This window comes from Lethenteron reissneri, chromosome 7 (genome assembly GCF_015708825.2).
Source record: "Lethenteron reissneri isolate LAM-NWPU_2019-01 chromosome 7, ASM1570882v1, whole genome shotgun sequence".
Lineage (NCBI taxonomy): Eukaryota > Metazoa > Chordata > Hyperoartia > Petromyzontiformes > Petromyzontidae > Lethenteron > Lethenteron reissneri.
The window spans coordinates 9,036,997-9,056,877 of record NC_083785.1 but is presented as its reverse complement, the minus strand read 5'-3'; the positions used below and the strand labels follow the sequence as shown (position 1 = coordinate 9,056,877).

The 19,881-nt window shown below is 43.7% G+C and overlaps 1 protein-coding gene and 1 long non-coding RNA gene across 2 annotated transcripts; both read left to right on the top strand.

The window, feature by feature from the left end:
* Positions 1 to 10,705: 10,705 nt before the first annotated feature.
* Positions 10,706 to 15,459, top strand: LOC133358665 (uncharacterized). Its single transcript, XR_009757108.1, has 3 exons — positions 10,706 to 10,852; positions 14,185 to 14,253; positions 15,341 to 15,459. It is a non-coding gene; the product is annotated as an uncharacterized LOC133358665 (long non-coding RNA).
* A 270-nt stretch (positions 15,460 to 15,729) lies between these two features.
* LOC133358879 (metabotropic glycine receptor-like) lies at positions 15,730 to 19,605 on the top strand. The gene is made up of 4 exons (XM_061577329.1): positions 15,730 to 15,794; positions 16,830 to 17,023; positions 18,451 to 18,589; positions 19,458 to 19,605. The coding sequence occupies exons 1-4, from the start codon at positions 15,730 to 15,732 to the stop codon at positions 19,603 to 19,605; spliced, it is 546 nt and encodes a 181-aa protein (XP_061433313.1).
* Positions 19,606 to 19,881: the final 276 nt, after the last annotated feature.

The following is a 19,881-nucleotide window of genomic DNA, read 5'->3' as shown; positions in this document are numbered from 1 at the left end:
TTGGTGAGTATGCAAACCTGTTGGTCGATACTTTTTTTTTTGCAGCTGTATGTTTCGCTGCGGTACGTGAAGAGGCGAGCGTTCCACAAACCGGGAGATTGTAACGTGCTCCAATAACTAATAACATTTAAAAATCACACAATTTCTCATTCACATTACAATGTTCTAGAATTGCATTGCGTAATTATCAATGGAATGTTTACACCTCCTCTAACCACTGGAACATAAACCCTGCTGACAAGAAATGCACAAGAAGCATGTAACCTGCACCAACAACCTTTTTCTCTTTTGAAGAATAACAACCGCATGACTCAACTTCCCTTGTTGCCCTGTCTCCCACAGCCCTTGTAGAGGAGCCACTAAGACAGCGTATCATGTCTAGTGATGTCTCGAGCATGCAAGGCATGCAAGGGAGTCTCACCTCATCGAAGATGTCGCAAATGAGTTCCTCGGCTAAACAAGAGTTCAGCGCGTCTGGCATCGCCCAGATGTCAATGTCTAGCATGTCGGGCATGTCTGCGTCTGCGACTAGCATGTCAGCGACTAGTATGTCAGCGACTAGCATGTCAGCGACGAGCCTGTCTGCAAGTAGCATGTCCGCAGCACACGAGTCATCCTCTCTGAGCAGCATGATGGCAAGCTCCAGCAGTTTCATGCAGAAGAGTGGATTTTCTGATATGTCCACTCGCTCTGTTGGGTTTTCAGGTAAAAAGAGATTCCACATTCTTTTGGTTTCTTCATCTTTTTTTGCGTGATGGTTTTCAATCACAATCCTTTCTCGATCTTTTTTGTCATTTCTGACCGTACATTTTTTCTGCAAAGATTTAATTGCATTTTTTTCCCCTTAATGCAATTATTCTTTGTAGTTTTTCGCCACCGGCTCCACGTCTCACTGTGACAAAGGATGACTTTGCTTCTGCAAAACAATTAACACTTTTCCCCCCCCCCCCCCCACACACTTATTCTTTCGACAAACCCCAGCCGAAGACGAGTCTGCCCCGGTTATCGAGGCCCTCCCGGCAGAGGTGAGCATCCAGGAGGGCAAAGTCATCACGGTGACGTGCGCCTTCAACGGCTCCCCCGAGCCACGTGTCACGTGGTCCCGTGGTGGGATGCCCCTGGAGAGTGGCGATCGCTTCCACGTGGAGACGGCCAGCGACTTCACCAACCTCATCATCACCGGCGTTCAGGCCAAAGACGCTGGGAGGTACAGCCTCAAGCTGCAAAACCATCTGGGCTCCACCAGCCAGGACGTCAACGTCAAAGTTGTGCGAATGTAAACGAGAAATAATGAGGACGGAAACAAAAACCAAAAAAGGACTTGAAACCACCGGAATGACAATCAATTGCTTGCTGCGATTCACCATCCTCGGCATCTTTATTTTTGCACAGTACCAATCGTCGACTCGTACGAGTTGCCATACTTTATGTAAATATGTATGATCGTTGTTTGTAAACTTGACCACTGAATCGCCACCCGAATCAACGCTGAAATGTGTTTTTTTTAAAGACACCTGTTCAGAATGATGCACGGCCATTTGTAACAAGAGATTTGTAACAAGACATTTATTTTATTCAGTAACTATCTTGTAAATACTGTAAAAAAAAAAATAGCCCTCGAAAGGGTTTAAGACTACGTACCTAAACTTGTGACAATAAGCTAAAAAGCCAATGCCTTATCAGTAGGAGAAAGTTCTAAACAGAGCGACTACCCTGCTTGATTATGATTTAAGTTTGCACCTCAACTCAAGGTTGATGTCAAAGACTTGCCTCAACAGGTCGAATATTTCCCTGTTGATGATATTTATTGTGTATTTAACCTTTAACCCACTGGCTTCTCTCAAAACAGCCGAACTCACCACATGGAGTGATGTGATGGCCTGTTGTAGAAAGCCAAGGAGGAACTAGATTAGAACAGAGGAAGCTGAAAGATGGGATTTATTTATACCCTCAAATAGGTCCTGTCTTCGTCAGCTACCTGCTGTACCGGACGTGGCAACGAAACCTTATTTCAAGTCAAATTGCTAAAAGCCTTCCCGGGCTGTGCAAAGTGCACGCGGCCGGCACTTTGCACGAACACGGAACAAAAACAACTCGGCACATTTTCTCCCATGGCAATCGCTGAGCTCGTTGGTCCATAGAACATCGCCTGGCAAACCCTCAACCAGCTTGCTCAAATCTCGCCATGTCGAATTTGTGCGACCTCAAGGGGGTTTAGCGTGTGCTATTATTTTTCCTTCTCCCATTACCCCCCCACCATCCCTGGCACCCCATCCACCCCTCTCCCCTCCTCCATCCCTTGCGAGCCCCGTTTTAATTCGTAGACTCCCTATAGTGATTTGTGTGTGTGTGTTTGCACTTTTCCGTGTAGCGCTATCTAGTTACAATTTAATAACTTGCAATTGATTCAATATAAACCATGACCAGCGCTCTAGTTTTTGAAGCGTCTGAGCATAAAATTACACATTTTCAATTTAATACATCCAAATTATGGAAATTAAAATGTAACTAAATGATAACAATTCACTGAAAAGTGCAATCCTGAAATAACTTTTTGCTTGTTTTCATTTTATGGAACCCCCTTGAGCGTTAGTATGTAGTGGATTGATTCAAAATAAAGCATACGATACATAATTTTGCGTATTGTTTTTATTCTGAGTGCCTGTGAGGGTGTGTGCGTGTGTGTTATGGTATCAATGGTAATTGTTCGCTCTGTCACACAGTAAAACGGAGTGTTCCTGACCGCTCAAAATAGTTATGGCCAGATTCACATTTCAACCAAAGCACATTGCCTTTAGCAATTTGGCCTCCTGTTGCGTAAAGTATCTCAAAACAAGTACATCTCGAATCTCTGTGCACGGAAACCGCGTAAACAACAGCAAAAGCACCAAAAGACAAAATGATCTAGATTTGAAGTTTTCGTGACTGTAGGGATCCATACTGTTTGGTTCTTTCGGTAAAGTCACGTGGGTATAAAATAAATTAAATCACGACGTTTCGATTGCAACACAAGCAATCATCATCAGTGTTGCAATTCGAAACGTCGTGATTTAATTTATTTTATTTTATACCTACGTGACTTTACCGAAAGAACCAAAGAACAGACAAAATGATGATTTAAAAACAACAAAAATTATGCACCACAGGCCCCTATGTCACAGCGCCGTTCTCATAACGACAGAGGCATTATTGAAACGTTCTAATCAAAATCGGATGAAAAGTAACATTCGCGAACACATTAACCGGACCCTGTACCTCTATAATAACTATGGGGCACAACTTGGTATTCGTGCCATTGTTATAGTGCAAGGCTATCACAAAGGCAGTGTTTCACCGATGAGAAGTCTGCCAGTTGGGGGATGATGTTGCTATGTAGTTTTACCCAATTAAGTAATTGGCAGATATTTATTTTTCCAATTTGGACCGTGATGCCGGCATACATGGCCTACTACTCTTTATCACAATATATTTAATGTCCACTCTAAAGCAAGCGGCATGCATATTGTGGTTAATATATCCGCAGTATTAAACTAAACTACAAAAAAAATGTTATTTACTAGGTAGGCCCCACTGAGCTGTATAGCTCTTTTTCACAAGCGACCTGATCACAAATAATAGAAGTGGCTTATCACGTGGAAATGTATATCAGCAAAATATCCTGAACGCATCATTTTAAACGTGGAGGGGAAAAACAGGAGGACCCAGAGAAAAATCCACGCGTCCACGGGGAGAACACGCAAACTCCAAATATACAGTCGTCAGGGTCGGGATCGAACCCACAACCTCCTAGCACACCAGGCGAAGTCGTTAACATCTCGCCACCGTGGCACCCTAAACCAGGGCAGCCACTGGACTCAAAACCATGATTTTGTATAACAAGCGGCAAACACTAACCGGCCGGTCATGTCATCGCCAAAATATTTATAAGGCAACTTCTTACACAGAGTAATGAACTGCAGTGGGTGATATACACGCACCAGTGTGTGAGCAGTTCCAATGTACCTGTATTTCCATATTGCAACGTCCACAACTATCCATTTCTTAAAGCCAACAACCACTGTCCTGTAACGTTTGTAAACGACGGTCTCCAAAACTGGGGCATGTTTGCAGAGGCACACCGAGGGAGAAGGTGGGGGCATTTGTTATGGAAAAAGCTAGCTCTTGAATATTTTTGAATTTTAAGAGAAGCTCTCCTTGTTTCACGTCAAAGAGAGACATAAAAGGGGAATAGGCATTTGCAATTATTCACCGCTTGAATTCCATGCCATCTCAAAGCGACCTGCAAATATCCAGCGAACGCGAAACACATCTGGGACAATAGAGAAATAAAAAATAGCACATGCAAATACATGACATATTAATGGCAGAGAAACAACTAATCAATACAGGCACAGCATAGACTCACACATGCCCTTGGGCACAGCACCAGCTGAGTCTCGGGAAAGGACAGAAAACAGGACGGGACAAAGGAATTGCCGGCCCAGGCCAGCTATCCCAACACCACCACCACCACCCTGCCACCAATCAATCACACAACTTGTGGCACCGCACTGGAACGTATTAGCAAGGAAGTCCCAAAAAGAGTCTCACGCTACGAAGAAACAGTGGCAGGCCCTGCCAAGTCCTGGCGGCACGGTGTCGTCACTGCGGTGGCCAGGCCATGGGTAAGCGACAGCTCCCGTCTCTGGGCACAGCAGTGGCAAGGCTCTGGACAAAGACTAACCCCATTTCGTAGTACCGATATCAACAGGGGTGAATCGACCCATTCTGCAGTACTGATACCGACGAGGGTGAAGCTGTGGGCCCACAATTGCGAGGAGCATTGTCGATTTTTTTTTGCTCTGATTTGTTGTCTTCACGTGTTGCGAAATCTTTTGATGAATCTGGCCAGTTTTCAGTCGAGGGGGCCCGCTGCTAAGAGCAACATATCTAACTCATGTAATAATTATCATTCACGTCGTTGTGGAGAATATGAGTACAGTACTGTACTATAACAACAAATAAACAGACGATGGTCGTACACCGTTCCCCGTATTTGCCACGTCAAAAAATGAAAAGCACATGCACATCCCTATCAACCAACACAGCCTTTTTGGGATGCATTTTTCAGCAGCTTTCGTTTAACAGAAGCAATAAAAGATTGGCAGGCTGGTTTCAACACTCGGTGTTTTCATTGTCTTCAACGTATGGCTTGCAGTTCACCGACAGATGTGTAAAAACAACGCCTTTATATGTATACGGAGGGATGACTGTTGGAGTGTGTATTTTGTTCCTACTCTATAGGAGTATTGGTCGGGTCATATTTACGATCGTAATATGCACAAGACTATAGGAGTTAATTGTCGTTTCCACACCCCGTGATAGACTCATCTAATGCGTACATGAGTTCAACTTTGGTTGGAGACAGTCAATAACATATATAAATATAATTAAATGAATAAACAAGGACACATGTTGGGAGAGAATATACACTACAACACGAGTTGCATTAACTGCTCCACTACTTGACAATGGCAAAGATTAAGAGACTGTATTTTACACTGTGGTGACCCACAACGCTTAGCATTCACAAGCATTTTCAGATCCGTGTTCAGCACCAGATAGCAATCAAGCAGATATCAACACATATTTGTCAACCCCTTATCAGTGCCTATCTTACTGCAGACCAATTTAGATCGTATTGGTCACCTCGTGCCCCTTATAAATCCCAACGTTCATCCTGTAAAGTTCCATCACAAGGTAGAAACACAAACAAATAGACAAAACAAAAATTTTGGCCCGGAATGAAACGGCTGTACGCCGTACGGACCTAAAAACTAAATTTCCCTACACAAAAATACGGCTAAACCGTATGGGTTTCCAGGTATATAAACCCATAACAGACGTCAACCATATTACTATAGATGTCACCTAGGGAGAGGTGGCTGTAAAATGGTAACCAAACTTGCACTATGGAACTGGCGACCTGAGTATGATTCCCCTCTACGGCTAACATCAGTGGCGGAGTGGTTTATCTGTCTGACCCGGTCCTGCCACACCATCTTTCAGAAACACATACCGACCAGCACGGTGAAGTATGACCAAACAACCGCCATATCCGACACATGGGTGGGGGTAGGCGTTTATGCTGCAGTGGATTGACATGAGGCTGAAATGTGTTAATGCGTACGAAATATAGCACCCAATTCACTCCTGTGAAACTTATTTATATAGCACATCTGTTGTGGCTCGCTGCACGTGGCGTGGCGATTTAGGAAATGTTCATTAATCAGGCAACTAATTAAAGGCTTATTTGGTTTATCACCTTTAATCGGATTGCAGGTCTAAAGTCTTCAGTGACCTCCCGTTCCCTCTGTGCCTGTGTACTCGGTCTGGCGGTGAGCGCAGTGCACAAACTGTTCACGTGAAGGTGATGAATATACTCGTCGGTATTGGTTTACTTTTTGTTGTTTAAACCTAAGAGTGGTACTGCGCTCAGATGTTAGATGGTTTTGGCGGAATATTAATTCGCAGCGGTTTGCATTGTTCGTGAAGAAGTGGGTGGAGGTGGAAGCAGAGGGCTAAGATCTGCACACGCCACATTACTCCGTGGACTGCTTACAGGTATAGCAATAATCAAAATAATAATCATGAATTATTTTGTTTAAAGCCGTACGTTTAGATATTAAGTAGCCTGTGTGACGAAGGTCTGATTCTCTTGTCACAGTATTTCATATCCAATTTCTAGACAAGCCGTGGGTAAAGTGACGTTGATATTTTGGCAATTAGGCAGAACAAAAATACATAATCTGGAAGTGTTAAAAGATACGAAATAGAAAATCAGTTTTTTCAAACCTAAAAAAATATACTTTTCACATTATGGGCCTCCACTAAAATTAGGGGATATTAAATGGTTTGAGTTTGAATCCTAGGCCTATAAACGTTTGTTTCTGAATGTTTTGAATGTTAACATTTAAAATCTATAATAATTCGGATAATTTAGCAATTTTTTTTTCAAAGAGTGACGCTTAAATTCAACACAGGTAGGCAAAGATGATACCAGTTATTAGTGTACCATAGAAGATATGCCGTAGGGTTGACAGGCTATCCTTATTCTAGCCTCTGATAGATCGTTACTTTTTCTGAAAAAATGTGTGTATTTAAAGTGGACTTGAAATCGTGCATCCATTCTGACGCTAATATTACAAGAAGGTTAAAAAAGAGGCTATGTGCTTTAGTGTTTTATTGTAAATTTTCTGCAATTGTTGTTGGAAATGAAAATAATGGTCTATTTTTTTGTTCATTATAAATATACACCATTTTATAAGGCAACTTCAAATACCATTGGAAAATGTTGGTACAGTATTATGTTGTAAATTTAATAAAAAAAAAACATTCATTTCAGTCCAAAATATGTTTGTTGGGTTAGAACGCATAAATATAAATGTGTCATTAAACCAGCCACCACCCGACCCAGCCAATTAGTAAGGTTTGTCACGTAAACGGAACATGGCAATTCGTTACTAGTACAGCACGCAATTAATTTCATTGCTTAACATTAGCAATTGGTGATGACAGCCAAAAGTGCTCATTAAAATTAAGCAAAGCAGGGCTGTGCGACAGAGTTGAGACATAATGGGAGACCTAGGTCCAAACTGGGTGTTTGTCGATCCACTGCTCGATGAGGTTTTTGAACCACGCTTCACCAAGCTGGGGTCAGTGTGGGGTTTGTGAAGGTGGGGAGCATAGGCGAACAGTACAATGTTTTTCTTGCACTGCCCTCTGCTACTCACAGCACCCTATAACAGCACCCGTTCAGGCTGTATCTATTCAGACTGCTTAGCTTAAGAGATCTGACAACATAAGGTGCATTGCGGGCGATCTGGCCATAGGAGGTGGTGTGTGTGTGTGTTTATATAACGTTTATGTATTTGCTGTTTTTCAATTTACCTGTCGCAAGAACACTCCTGAGTCCTGATCCAAAATATCTGCACACAATTTATACCACAAAGATGTAGCTCAGACATTTCTTACTGCATCCCATCTCTGGCAGAAGCACCGCCAAATGCAGGCAGTTGTATATATAGTTTACTCTCGTCTAGAGGGTATGATATAATTTGCCGTATATTAAATTTCGATCACTATGCGGGCCTTTTACGGGCACCGCCTGTGTGTGTGTGTGTTTACATACGCAGCATTAGAGATCGTACAGACAGCACAAGTGGAGCAGAAGTAAAGATCGCGAGCTACAAGGGGGGGGGGGGCTTGTGGCTCTGTGAAGAGTGAACAGCTCTAGAGAAAGAGGCAACACATTCCTCTTGTGCAACATTTACGCTCACGAGCTTCCCCCTTCTTCTTGGTTCTTTCGGTAAAGTCACGTAGAAGGGAAAAAATAAAATAATAAAAATAAAACGTAATAAAATAATTCTCACGACGTTTCGGCCACAACGCAAGCAGCCGTCCTCAGGTGAAGACCAGGTCTGTCTGAAGACCAGGTCTGTCGGGACAGACCTGTGGGCTGGTGTAACCAGGAGGTTCCTACCAGTATAACAATCATGTCCTGTATTGCAAATCAACCACACCGAGAGAGAGAGAGCTGCTCACGGCCGATCCCACAAGCCGATAGACGCACACCACTAACCTTTTGAAGACTTGCATCGTTACAGGATGTCCGACTCATTGACCTCTCTCTCTTCCTTCTCCACAAGTGGAGCCTGTTCCTCATTGCACCTCCACCACGTGTCTTCTCCACGGCTGCCGTGCGCTCGTGAAGAAGGCACCCACACATGGAAGAGAGTTGCGCTGCATTCTCCTCCGACGGAGCCTGCGGTAATAGGTTCACACTTCTTCTGCCCCTCCCCCACATCGTGTCCAACGATCCACGGTAGTTGCCCGCCCCCCCCTCTTAGCGGCGACGACCGATTGATTGATCGATTGATTGATTGATTCCGGCGGGGACCGCTCGCCAGGTGATTTTGGTCGAGCAGGAAATGTCACGGCCGAAGGGTTCTCATTTCGAAACCGAGAGCATCGAAAGTTAACCGCCTTGTCACCCAAAACACACGCACTTTATGATGTTTAAACAATGGATATTCGTACGTCAATATACTAACGACATGCATGCATGATATTAAAAGAAACATGGTTATTGAATGCATGATTAATAGTTACTGTAGCTACACGCTACAGTAACTATTGCCGAATGTCGAGTCACATACATTCTGTGCACGTATCTCAAGACTAGGAATCTATTTTAATCCATTAATCAATACGTTCCTACTTCTAATCCATGTCATGCCCTATTATTTGAATGTCTTAGAACAGTACCTGCCACAGAACTGCCAGTGTTGGAATTAAATTAAATGTATTTTTATACCTGCGATCTTAACATATCATCTGCCTGGAGACAACTTCAAACCTCTACAACAAGGTAATTGACAAGATAATTGACGAGGCATGCTCAATGTGAAATAAAACTCATGTTTTACTTGGCCTTGAGAGCTACTGAGGATGTCATCAAACTAACATTAATTAAGTCAACAGTTCCCAGTTTCTACAGGGCCTATATTGAAAACAATTTTTTCCCATTTTTCCCAGGGCCAAGATTGAAAACAAATTTTTTTAAAACTGTTTTTTGCGTTTAGTTTGTTGTCCTTCCCCCGCACCTCCGATTAACACTGTTGGCCTACGTACGGTGCGAAAGAAGTTCAACATACATGCACACATTTCAAGGCCATTGTTGAAAGCATTAGGATACGATGCATGCATGCTTCTGTTGGAAGCCAATGTTAAAGACAGATGTTGTGAGTTTTCTTTAAAGTAAAATATTCATTCAGAATCTATATAATAATTAACATTTATATTGCATCTAAATATAGAAGCATCTTAAGGTACTGCACAGAGCAACCCACGCATGCACAACCCACACTCAAAATCCAAAGATAACAAATGCAAAAAAACAAGGGAAAATACGGCTAAACGGAACAAGGTTTGGGGAATGTTGCAGTGGCGTAGTGTGGTTGGCATGGGCCTGAGTGCAAGGTAATGAAATGGGGCTCCCTATCCAATCCCCCCCCCCCCCCCCCACATCTTCATAGTGCAGTGCATGGGCACATCTGGCACATGGTCCCAGTGCAGCTTCACCACATGTACACTCGATAGCTACGCTGCTGACAGATTGAGCAGCAATGCTACACGTGACACATCGGCCATCACAGCCACTATAACCCACCACACACACTTGATGAGATAAATGCTTGTTAGGAGAGCAAACTTGGCTTTCCAGTGTAATCGTGATCACTGCCATGCGTTATAAAGCACGGGCCATGATGTAATTGTTAGCCCACTGGAACTTTGCAAAGCAGAGGTCGCGCAGTTTGATTGATGTCCTGGCGCAGCAATTGAAACGTGTGCAAGTTTCTTAAATTCCCCCACCTAAGTGAACCCGAATAGTATAAATAGGAACACCAAAGTTGATCGACTGGCAGGTGCGTGCGGTGAGGTTAAAGTGCACGGGTACTTCCATCTCTTACAAAACGTCTGCTCAGCGCGGAAGAGTTAGCCAAACAACCGTTCTGGATGGGCTCTCTGCAGCTTCTTCCAGAAGGAGTCCTTCTGCCAGCAGTGGCAAAAGGCAAAACACTTGCAGGGTTGCACCCATTTACCCGCCAGGTATTATGACATTGTGCTCACACTGAGGTCTGTCTCTCCAGGACGGGAGAGCCCATGGAAAATATCCCAAGGGGAGGAGGAGGAGGCATGCATCACTACTCAGCCATCTGTGCTGCGAAAGGCACTGCTTGCTTTCCAGTTTGCCAGCCTGCTGCTCTGCGCGGTGTCCCTGGGTCTTCTCTACCGTGTCCGAAACAATGCGGTAACGTTCGGGTTGTGTGCGCGCCCGAAATGGTTGGATGTCGATGAGCGATATGAAAAAAAGGTGTCGAGTCAGCCTTTTAGGAGAGTCGCAGAGTGCGCAAAAAATGGCAGTGTAGGAAAGTAGCTGCTGTACAGGGTGGTCCAGATATATTTTGACCGGCCATTTCATTCTCTAAAAATTTTTTTTTTCAAGTGAAGCTTATCTAAACAGAGATAAGTATTCAAAGAATACAAAACAATGTTAGGGGTCAATTAATTGGGATACACAAGACATCTGGAACAGCCTGTACATTGCGTTGTTGTCAACGTAACAACTTGCAAGTTGAAAACATATATTTGGATGTAGGAGGATTGTTCATATTAATCTGTTAGCAACCCTTCGAAGTCAATTTAACACGTAGGCTTTCGCGACTAATAGTATTCATAATAGATAGATAGATAGATCGTTTATTGTCATTGTCACCAGTACAACGAAATTTAAAATGCTCACCAGTCAGGGCCTCATTCATAAATTTAAATTAAATAAAACAAGAAAATAAAAATAAAATTAAATGAAAGATAATCAATTTATACTATATATAAAAACAGCCCAAGTATACCCACATACCCACATAAGGTTACATTTTGTCATTGCACATCTCTATTTCACAGTCAATTGTAAACGCTATTACTTAATAATTAATTAGCATTATTGAGTGTGGTGATCGCTGTAGGATAAAAGCTCTGTTTGAATCTGTTTGTCCTTGTTTTGACTGATCTGAATCGTCTGCCTGATGGCAACAGCTCAAACAGTGAGTGTCCAGGGTGAGAAGAGTCCTTTATAATGTTCTGTGCTTTTTTGATGCAACGTGAACTGTGTAGTTCTTCCAGTGTGGGGAGATGGCAGCCGGCGATCTTTTGGGCTGTGTTGATGACCCTCTGGAGCGCTTTCCTCTGAGCCACTGTGCAGCTGGTGTACCATACACAGATGCAGTATGTAATAATGCTCTCGATGGAGGCTCGGTAGAAGGACACCAGCAGTTTCTGTGTGATGTTATTATTCCTGAGAATTCTCAGGAAGTAAAGTCTCTGCTGGGCCTTTTTCAGAAGCTCAGTGCTGTTGGCGCTCCAGGTCAGGCCCTCCCCAATGTGGACTCCCAGGAAGCAGAAGTCTGCCACCCTCTCCACACAGTCCCCGCTGATGATTAGTGGTGGAGTGTCCGTTTTCTTTCTCCTGTAGTCTATTATGAGCTCCTTGGTCTTTGCGGTGTTAAGGAGCAGGTTGTTGCCCCTGCAGTATGCTGTCAGCCGCTCCACCTCGTCCCTGTAGGCAGACTCATCCCCCCCAGAGATGAGCCCCACAACTGTGGTGTCATCAGCAAACTTCACAATGGTGTTGCTATGGTGGACGGCGGCACAGTCATGTGTGTAGAGGGAGTAGAGCAGGGGGCTCAGTACACAGCCCTGGGGGGAGCCGGTACTGAGGCTCAGGGCTGTGGATGTATGACGGCCCACTCTGACCCTCTGTCTGCGGCCCGAGAGGAAACTATATATCCACATGCAGGTGGAATGTGGAATCCCCAGGTCGCCCAGTTTTTCCACCAGTTTGTGTGGGAGGATGGTGTTGAACGCGGAACTGTAATCCACGAAGAGCATCCGCACATAGCTCCCCTGCTGCTCCAGGTGTGACAGTGCAGCATGTAGTGCTGTGGCCACGGCGTCCTCCGTGGATCGGTTCGCTCTGTAGGCAAACTGGTGGGGGTCAAGGTTTCGGGGCAAGCTTCCTATGATGTGACTCCGGACCAGTTTTTCAAAGCACTTCATCACCACTGGCGTGAGTGCTACTGGCCGGTAGTCGTTGTAGCTGCAAATGTGGGTTTTTTTGGGCAGCGGGACTATGGTGGAGGACTTTAGGCAGGTTGGTACGGTGGACTGTTCCAGAGACAGGTTGAAAATCCTTGTGAAGACTCCAGCCAGCTCGTCAGCACAGTCCCTCAGCACACGTCCCGGGACGCCATCAGGTCCCGCAGCCTTCCTCGGGTTGACGGCCCGCAGCGTGCGCCTCACCTCATGCTCCTCCACTGTGAGGTTTAAGCTGCTGTGGACCGTGAGGTTTGGTGATGCTGTCCCTTGTGGTGTCACCTCAAAGCGGGTAAAGAAGAGGTTCAATTCCTCTGCCAGAGCGTTGTCACCATCAGCAGCTCCGCGGTTGGCCCTGTAGTTGGTGAGGTGCTGGACTCCCTGCCACACCTGCCTGCTGTCGTGACTGTCCAGGCGTTCCTCAATCCTCCTCCTGTAGTCTGCTTTGGCCTTGCGGATGCCTCTCTTCAGGTTAGCTCGGGCTGTACTGTAGGGAGCTTTGTCTCCGGAGTTGAAGGCGATATTCCTCTCCTTCAGCAGTTGCTGGACCTCCCGGGTCATCCAGGGCTTCTGGTTGGGGTAAACCCGAACGCGTTTGTCCACAGTGACAGTGTCTATGCAGTTTTTAATGTAGCATAATACACTATATGTGAACACCTCCAGGTCCTGATGTTCGAAGACCCCCCAGTCGGTCCTATCAAAGCAGTCCTGCAGCTGCTGGGTGGCACCCTCAGGCCAGATGGCGACAGTTTTTGTGATGGTAGGAGCCGTTTTCTTGATGGGGGCGTATGCAGGGATCAAAAGCAGGGACAAATGGTCAGACTGGCCCACGTGCGGTAGTGGTCTAGCCCTGTAGCCTAGTTTGATGTTGGTGTAGACCTTGTCCAGAATCTTAGTTCCCCTAGTAGCACACTTAACATGCTGGTGGAATTTAGGGAGTGCTGCTTTTAAGTCTGCATGGTTGAAATCCCCTGCTATAATCAGCACAGCGTCAGGATACTTGCTCTGCTGAATGCTAATGCTGCCATGTAAAAGTCCAATAGCTGAGTTAGCATTAGCATCCGGTGGGATGTAAACAGCAGTTATCATGACCACAGTAAACTCTCTTGGGAGGTAAATCGGCCTGCATTTAACAGTCACAATAAAGGGTTTTGGGTTAGATCGCGTTATTTATAAATGTTGATTCGCTCTTCAACACACCGGTGGGCTAAAGAAGTGAATTATTTTGTCCTTTGTAAACGTGATAAATGTTTTACTGTTTGGCCATGTCGGGTGGTGGAGGGTTACGACACATTTATAAATAACATGATCTAACCCAAAAACCTTTATTATGAACCCTTCAAAATGTTTGCTTTACTTCATAAAATATATATGGAAAATGAGATTGCTATAGTTTGACTTTTGCTGCTTTATATCTTATAAGATGTAACCAATTTGCGCATTCACATAAAGAATGATTGTATAAATGCTGCTCTACTTTACTACTTACAGATAATTAATTCCGTTGGTTGGATGAATCTGGAAACAATGCTACTGGGATCCATTTTTATTTATTTCTCGGTAAGTACATTGTCTGAAATAAGGTTGTTACAGTAAAATAATATCATTGTATAACATCACACCAAGAAAACCTGAAGTAATTTTTTTTCAGTCTAAATGCTTTGTTTATATTGAAGTCTAAAAACAAATCATACAACAGAGAAAGTAAGGTGTTGTACATATTATATATTGGACAACCCAAATAATGTCACCGCAATTGTGTAATACATGTCATTTGTCCATTAGTTAGTGAGCCACAGCACCTGAGTATTTTTTATCACACAGTCAGGGGCCCATTTAGACAGAAGGTACCAAGGCCATGTGGTATCCATGATGAGATATATATATAAAATAAGTATAACCCGTAAAAACAAAGTTTTTCACTCTAAATCCTTTATATGCGTGGCGGCTAGAGTTCTCTCGTCCTCTGGCTTGAGATGGCTGCCACCTATGGGTCAGATGATTGTCTGCAGTATTAAACAATTGGTAATTAAATATTTAATTTGTTTTCCCTAAACAGTGTAAAATTTTGGATATTTTTTTCACGAACATTGTCTCGCACAACGAGTCTGTGTGCAAAATGTCAGCTCGATTGGATCACGGGAAGTGGGTTAATAAACGACCGAAAGGTTTGCACGGTCGTAAGCAAGCAAGCAAGCACGCAAGCAAGCAAGCAAGCACGCAAGCAAGCGAACTTAATATAAAGGATTTAAAAACCTATTAATTTTACCCAAATAAAAAAAACATCTCCAAAGTGTTTCACAATGCTAATCGCGATGAGTAAAGGTGCAAATTGGTCAGCGTAACACCAAAACTTTATTTTAAAAAGTGATTGGGCGGTGGAGGCCAAAGCCTAACAAGGCTTCAGGTCACTCATGCTATATGCAGTTTTGTTAAATATTGTAGTGATGGGGGGAATCAACTTAGACCATAGGACGGGCTCGAACCGGCTTGTGTTTAAATAACTCTTGATCAACACTTTGTCCCCTCTATCCTATCATAACTGCACAAAAGCAGCATATTTTAAGACACAATTGATATATCTCCCAAGAAGACATACGGTAATCAGCCTAACCAATACGCATTGTTAACGTCTGCTGAAACGTAGGTCCTATACATGCACCTGCTGCCAAATGCTTGGTGCGGGTCGGCATTGATCGACTGGGTGCGTTTTTTTGGGTTCCTCGCTGTGTATGGGCCCGCTGTGCTGCACCTGTGCAGGTATGTAGATGCGTGTGTGGGTTGTTCAACTTCTTTCGCACCATACGTAGTCAACCGTGCTAATCGGAGGTGAAAGGACAAGTATTAACAGTACTGTATTGCAATAATATGCATGATTGTTGTGTTGTTAGACCTATGTGTTCGTGTCAATCTGGGTTCGACTCCGGACCATGGGAAAATAACGAGGGGAATGTGATGACGACACCTAACCCTGGGTCTCACTTAGGTCTACTCATCCATAAACGGGTAGCACCGGCGTTATAGACGACTGTAAAGATGATTCTGATTCTGAATAAAAGTGCCTGGTTCGACTCCCGGCAGTGGCATCACAGCCCCGATCAGTATCTGAATCAGTCCTAGGAATCATATAGAGTATAGATCGACCCAAATTCAAATGAGTACCTGCTAAGCTACTAGGCATCATAATACAGTTGTCTGCAACATGCGTGTCGGTCCAGAGCATTTGCTTCATTGCTTATTCGTTACAACTCATGTTCGCTAATGTTATATCGAAATGAAAAAAAATATTTAGGAGTGGTGCACACTAAACAATGAAAAATATCGACACCTGTATCGTTAACACTGCCTTAAAAGAAAAGAAAATATGTAATAGGCAACCCTTCATATAATAGCCCTTTTTCACAGCACATAAAATGCTCGATGCTGCTTAATGAAATAGTCACACATTTTATTGTTTACCAAAGATAACTATTTTAACATTGGAATATCACAGAGTCCTGCCCTGGTTTTGAAGTAATGTTACTTCACAATAAATAATGGCATCTTGTTTAGCATCACAGGCACTGCTAGATTCTTAAAACTTTAACTTAGCCCTCCATGCTCATTATGTCTTCTCAACAAAGTCGTGCATATTGAAATGGATTGAATACCTGTACTGATGGGACATCACCATCATAATTAGCCGTGGTCTATCCACTGCTGGCTGAAGCCCTTCCGAAATTGTCACCATCTCTAAGACATAGCAGTACCAGTTTTATTTCCAAAATCTAGTGTACCAAATCGAGGGAGGTAATTTACCATCACTTTGTGCACGAGAATGATTAAAAACCTCTTCGGCATTAGATTCACGTTACGGAATTGTGAAACATGCTTTATTCATAATGCTTCATTCACAGCATGCGGTGCAACATATTATGTTCATCCAGAAAGCGTTTGTGCATAATGAATTAGATTAAAGCATGCTATTGTCTTTGAAATAACATTGAGCATATAGTAAACTGTTATTATAAAAGTAAAGTTATCTGCATCATTAATTCCCCCTATCAACGCTGTTAAGGCAATGTCATGCGTTATATGGGGCACGTGATTGTGTTGCTCTTTGTCAACCCTGACGATAGTCGATTGTGTGTTCACAGGCTGGTGGTAGCAGATTCCACGGGAAAATGGTGTACTCCTGCGCCAGGCTGCTATGAACTTGCAACACTTGCCTCGCTTAGTCTACTGTTCTGGCTGTCAGCATCAGTACGGAAAGAAAGCCCGTCGATTGAGGTCAGGCAAATCTGCAACGTTCAATGCCCGCCAGGTTTCATCAATCACATTATATCCGGTGGTGAGTAGTGGTGGATTTTACATTACAGTATGGTAAATGGAAAACTATTGAGTAATGTCAAGGGAGTTTGAGAGAGCACTTCTGGAGGGTGTTTGTCCTACTTTTTTATGCTGAATAGACATTTTGGAAGATGTAGGAGTGCCCGCAATTTACCACAACCGCATACAACCAGTCTGACGAGTGATGAAGAGAGGCGGGGGATTAAGTAAACTTGGGGAAATTGTTATGAACAAAAGTAAATCTTTAGAGTAATAATTGCACCAATGATTTACCCAGGAAAGCCTCGGAGAGACTCTGTTTTGGGAAGTGGTCCTTGAATTGGGTTGCTTGGCCAGTTCTATCAATGAGTATTTGGCATACGGGAGGAAATTGAAGTACCCACAGAAAAGCCTTGCTTACGAAAGAATAACACGCGAACCTCTGCACAGATGGATAAAAATGCACTTGCCCTACTGCCATCTTATGGCTATCTCACAACCGAGTTTCACAAATTTGTGTGATCCATCAACTCTCACATCTGAAGTGCTTTGTTTACAGGTGTGATGAATCTTGATGTAAAGCTTTCGTGACTGCATGAATCCATTCTCTTTGGTTCTTTCGGTAAAGTCACGTGGGTATAAAATAAATCACGACGTTTCGGGCGCAACACAAGCGTCCGTCATCAGAACTGTCATCAGAACTGGCCAAGCAACCACCTGATGACGGACGCTTGTGTTGCGCCCGAAACGTCGTGATTTATTTTATACCTACGTGTCTGTAGGATTACAATAAAAAAAAGGTTAAAAATTAATGTTGACGAGGGTATCATTATTTGCGTGGTATTTAGCGCACTGCACTATGAACCCAGCGATCTGAGTTCGGTTCCCAGCAATGGTTTGACGTCAGTGCTGAGTCATATCCCCATCTGACCCCTGCCCCCCCAAACCTGCACTGACTGGAGCAAAGTATGGTCAAACAATCTCCATGAACGACGAGGCGTGGTGGGGAGGCCTTCATCCAGATTATGGTTTGCGCGTTATTATTTTCGTTTGTTATATTATCCAAGAGCGAATCATTGGCATGTAATAGGAACATTTTAAAATTGTACGGGCATTCAATGATCATAGGCCTAGGCAGGTGGACTGACAGATGGGCACACCGATTAGATCATGATGCAGTGTAATCATAGAATCGTGATGTTTTGCATCCACCGTGTATTTCCACAACTCTATATAAAATGTCATGAATTACAGTGCAAACTTTTAGCTATTCTAATCCATTTGCCCTGGCACACAAATGCAATTATTGATGGCGACTTGCACAGCAAAAATAAATAAAAAATTTAACATAACCCACAAGACCGCACCACAACAAGATTACATCGTTTAGATCCCTCGGTTAATCTACTGAAGAGGATGACGCAAATGCCCTCCCCGCTGTGTCTGCAGTGGAGCTAGCCTGCCTGGTGTGGGGCTTGCGTGTGTGCCACACCGTCCGCAAGACCACGTCGCCCCCACGCCAAGCCTGGAACATCACAGCTGCCCTTGTCATTGAAGCGGCGTGCTCGTTCCTATTCCATATGTTCTGGTGAGTGCAAACCACAAGTCTCAAGTGCCGCACTTTGATTGTTATGCCTGTTCCTGTGCAACCAACCAATCAATGCAATGTGTTTGCCGTCTATTATGAGCTGCTGCTCGACTCTAGGTGTTTACACTGCAATAGACGAGCACTGGGTATGCAGGTAGTTTTGTAAAAGCAACGATAGAAATGTACCTACAGTGGATTGACCATGATTCTAGATTTGAAGCTTTCGTGACTGCAAGGATTCATATTCTTAGGTTTTTTTTTCGGTAAAGTCACGTAGGTAAAACATCAAAATTAATGAAAATAAAATAAAAATCACGACGTTTCGGAGGCAACACAGCTAATCCGGCTGTGACGGTCCCATCTGATGACGGAGACTTGTGTTGCCTCCGAAACGTCGTGATTTTTATTTTATTTTATTTTCATTAATTTTGATGTTTTACCTACGTGACTTTACCGAAAAAAAAAAAACCTAAGAATATGGATTGACCATGACCACTGCTGGATGAAGGGCTCCCCAAGTCACTACCTATCACGATTCTGCGATGTAACAATCCACCTAGCACCTGCACATGAACTGATTACATCACTTCCGTCTCAACTGGCATCCTCGCTGATGTGGTCTGTGACATTAAGCAACAAGAGGAACAAAGTCGAGAGCTTGGCTATGCGATTATGTAAGTGATCAATCACTCTACCGATTATCCGTTATATTACTCGACTAATCTGATGATATGAAAACATTTTGTGTGAAAAAATGCCTCATCTCCCTTCCCACGTGCACCGCTGGATGGGAGTAGAAGCCAGGCAAGTGGGTCATTGTTAGTCTTAGTGATGCTGATCATGTTGATTCATTTGCCTCTTGTTCCAGGCGTTTGTTGGCTCCCGCCCTCCACCCAGATTGGATGCTATTAATTGCCTTCATGCACGAGCACCTCACAGTCACGACCAACTTGGGGCTCCTGCTGATTCCGAAGGTTGGACAAATGAGCAGAAACTCAAATTACCGCAAGGCGTAATGTCTCCTTCACATATCCGTCTCGCCACATTCATAATGAAGGTTTTTAATAAGCAACCGATCTGCCGCACAGCCTTCTGGTAGTGCATAATTTAATCAGTACTGATAAAGACGAACAAACTCTGGACCAATATTGACATGTGGTGTGTCTCATCAGCAAAGTCCGGCTTGCTTGAATCGATGATGCGAACTGAAGATCTTACTGGCAAGGACCCTCCCTCTCTTTAGGATATGGGTCCTAGTTCGGTGCAAAATGATATGATACGTAACTCAAAAT

Coding starts and splice junctions, on each gene's coding strand:
- LOC133358879 (XM_061577329.1), top strand. CDS start 15,730: ATGATTCTGATTCTGAATAAAAGTGCCTGGTTCGACTCCCGGCAGTGG. Junction 17,024..18,450: donor CAATCACATTATATCCGGTG/GTGAGTAGTGGT, acceptor CTGTGTCTGCAG/TGGAGCTAGCCTGCCTGGTG. Junction 18,590..19,457: donor TTCCTATTCCATATGTTCTG/GTGAGTGCAAAC, acceptor CTCTTGTTCCAG/GCGTTTGTTGGCTCCCGCCC.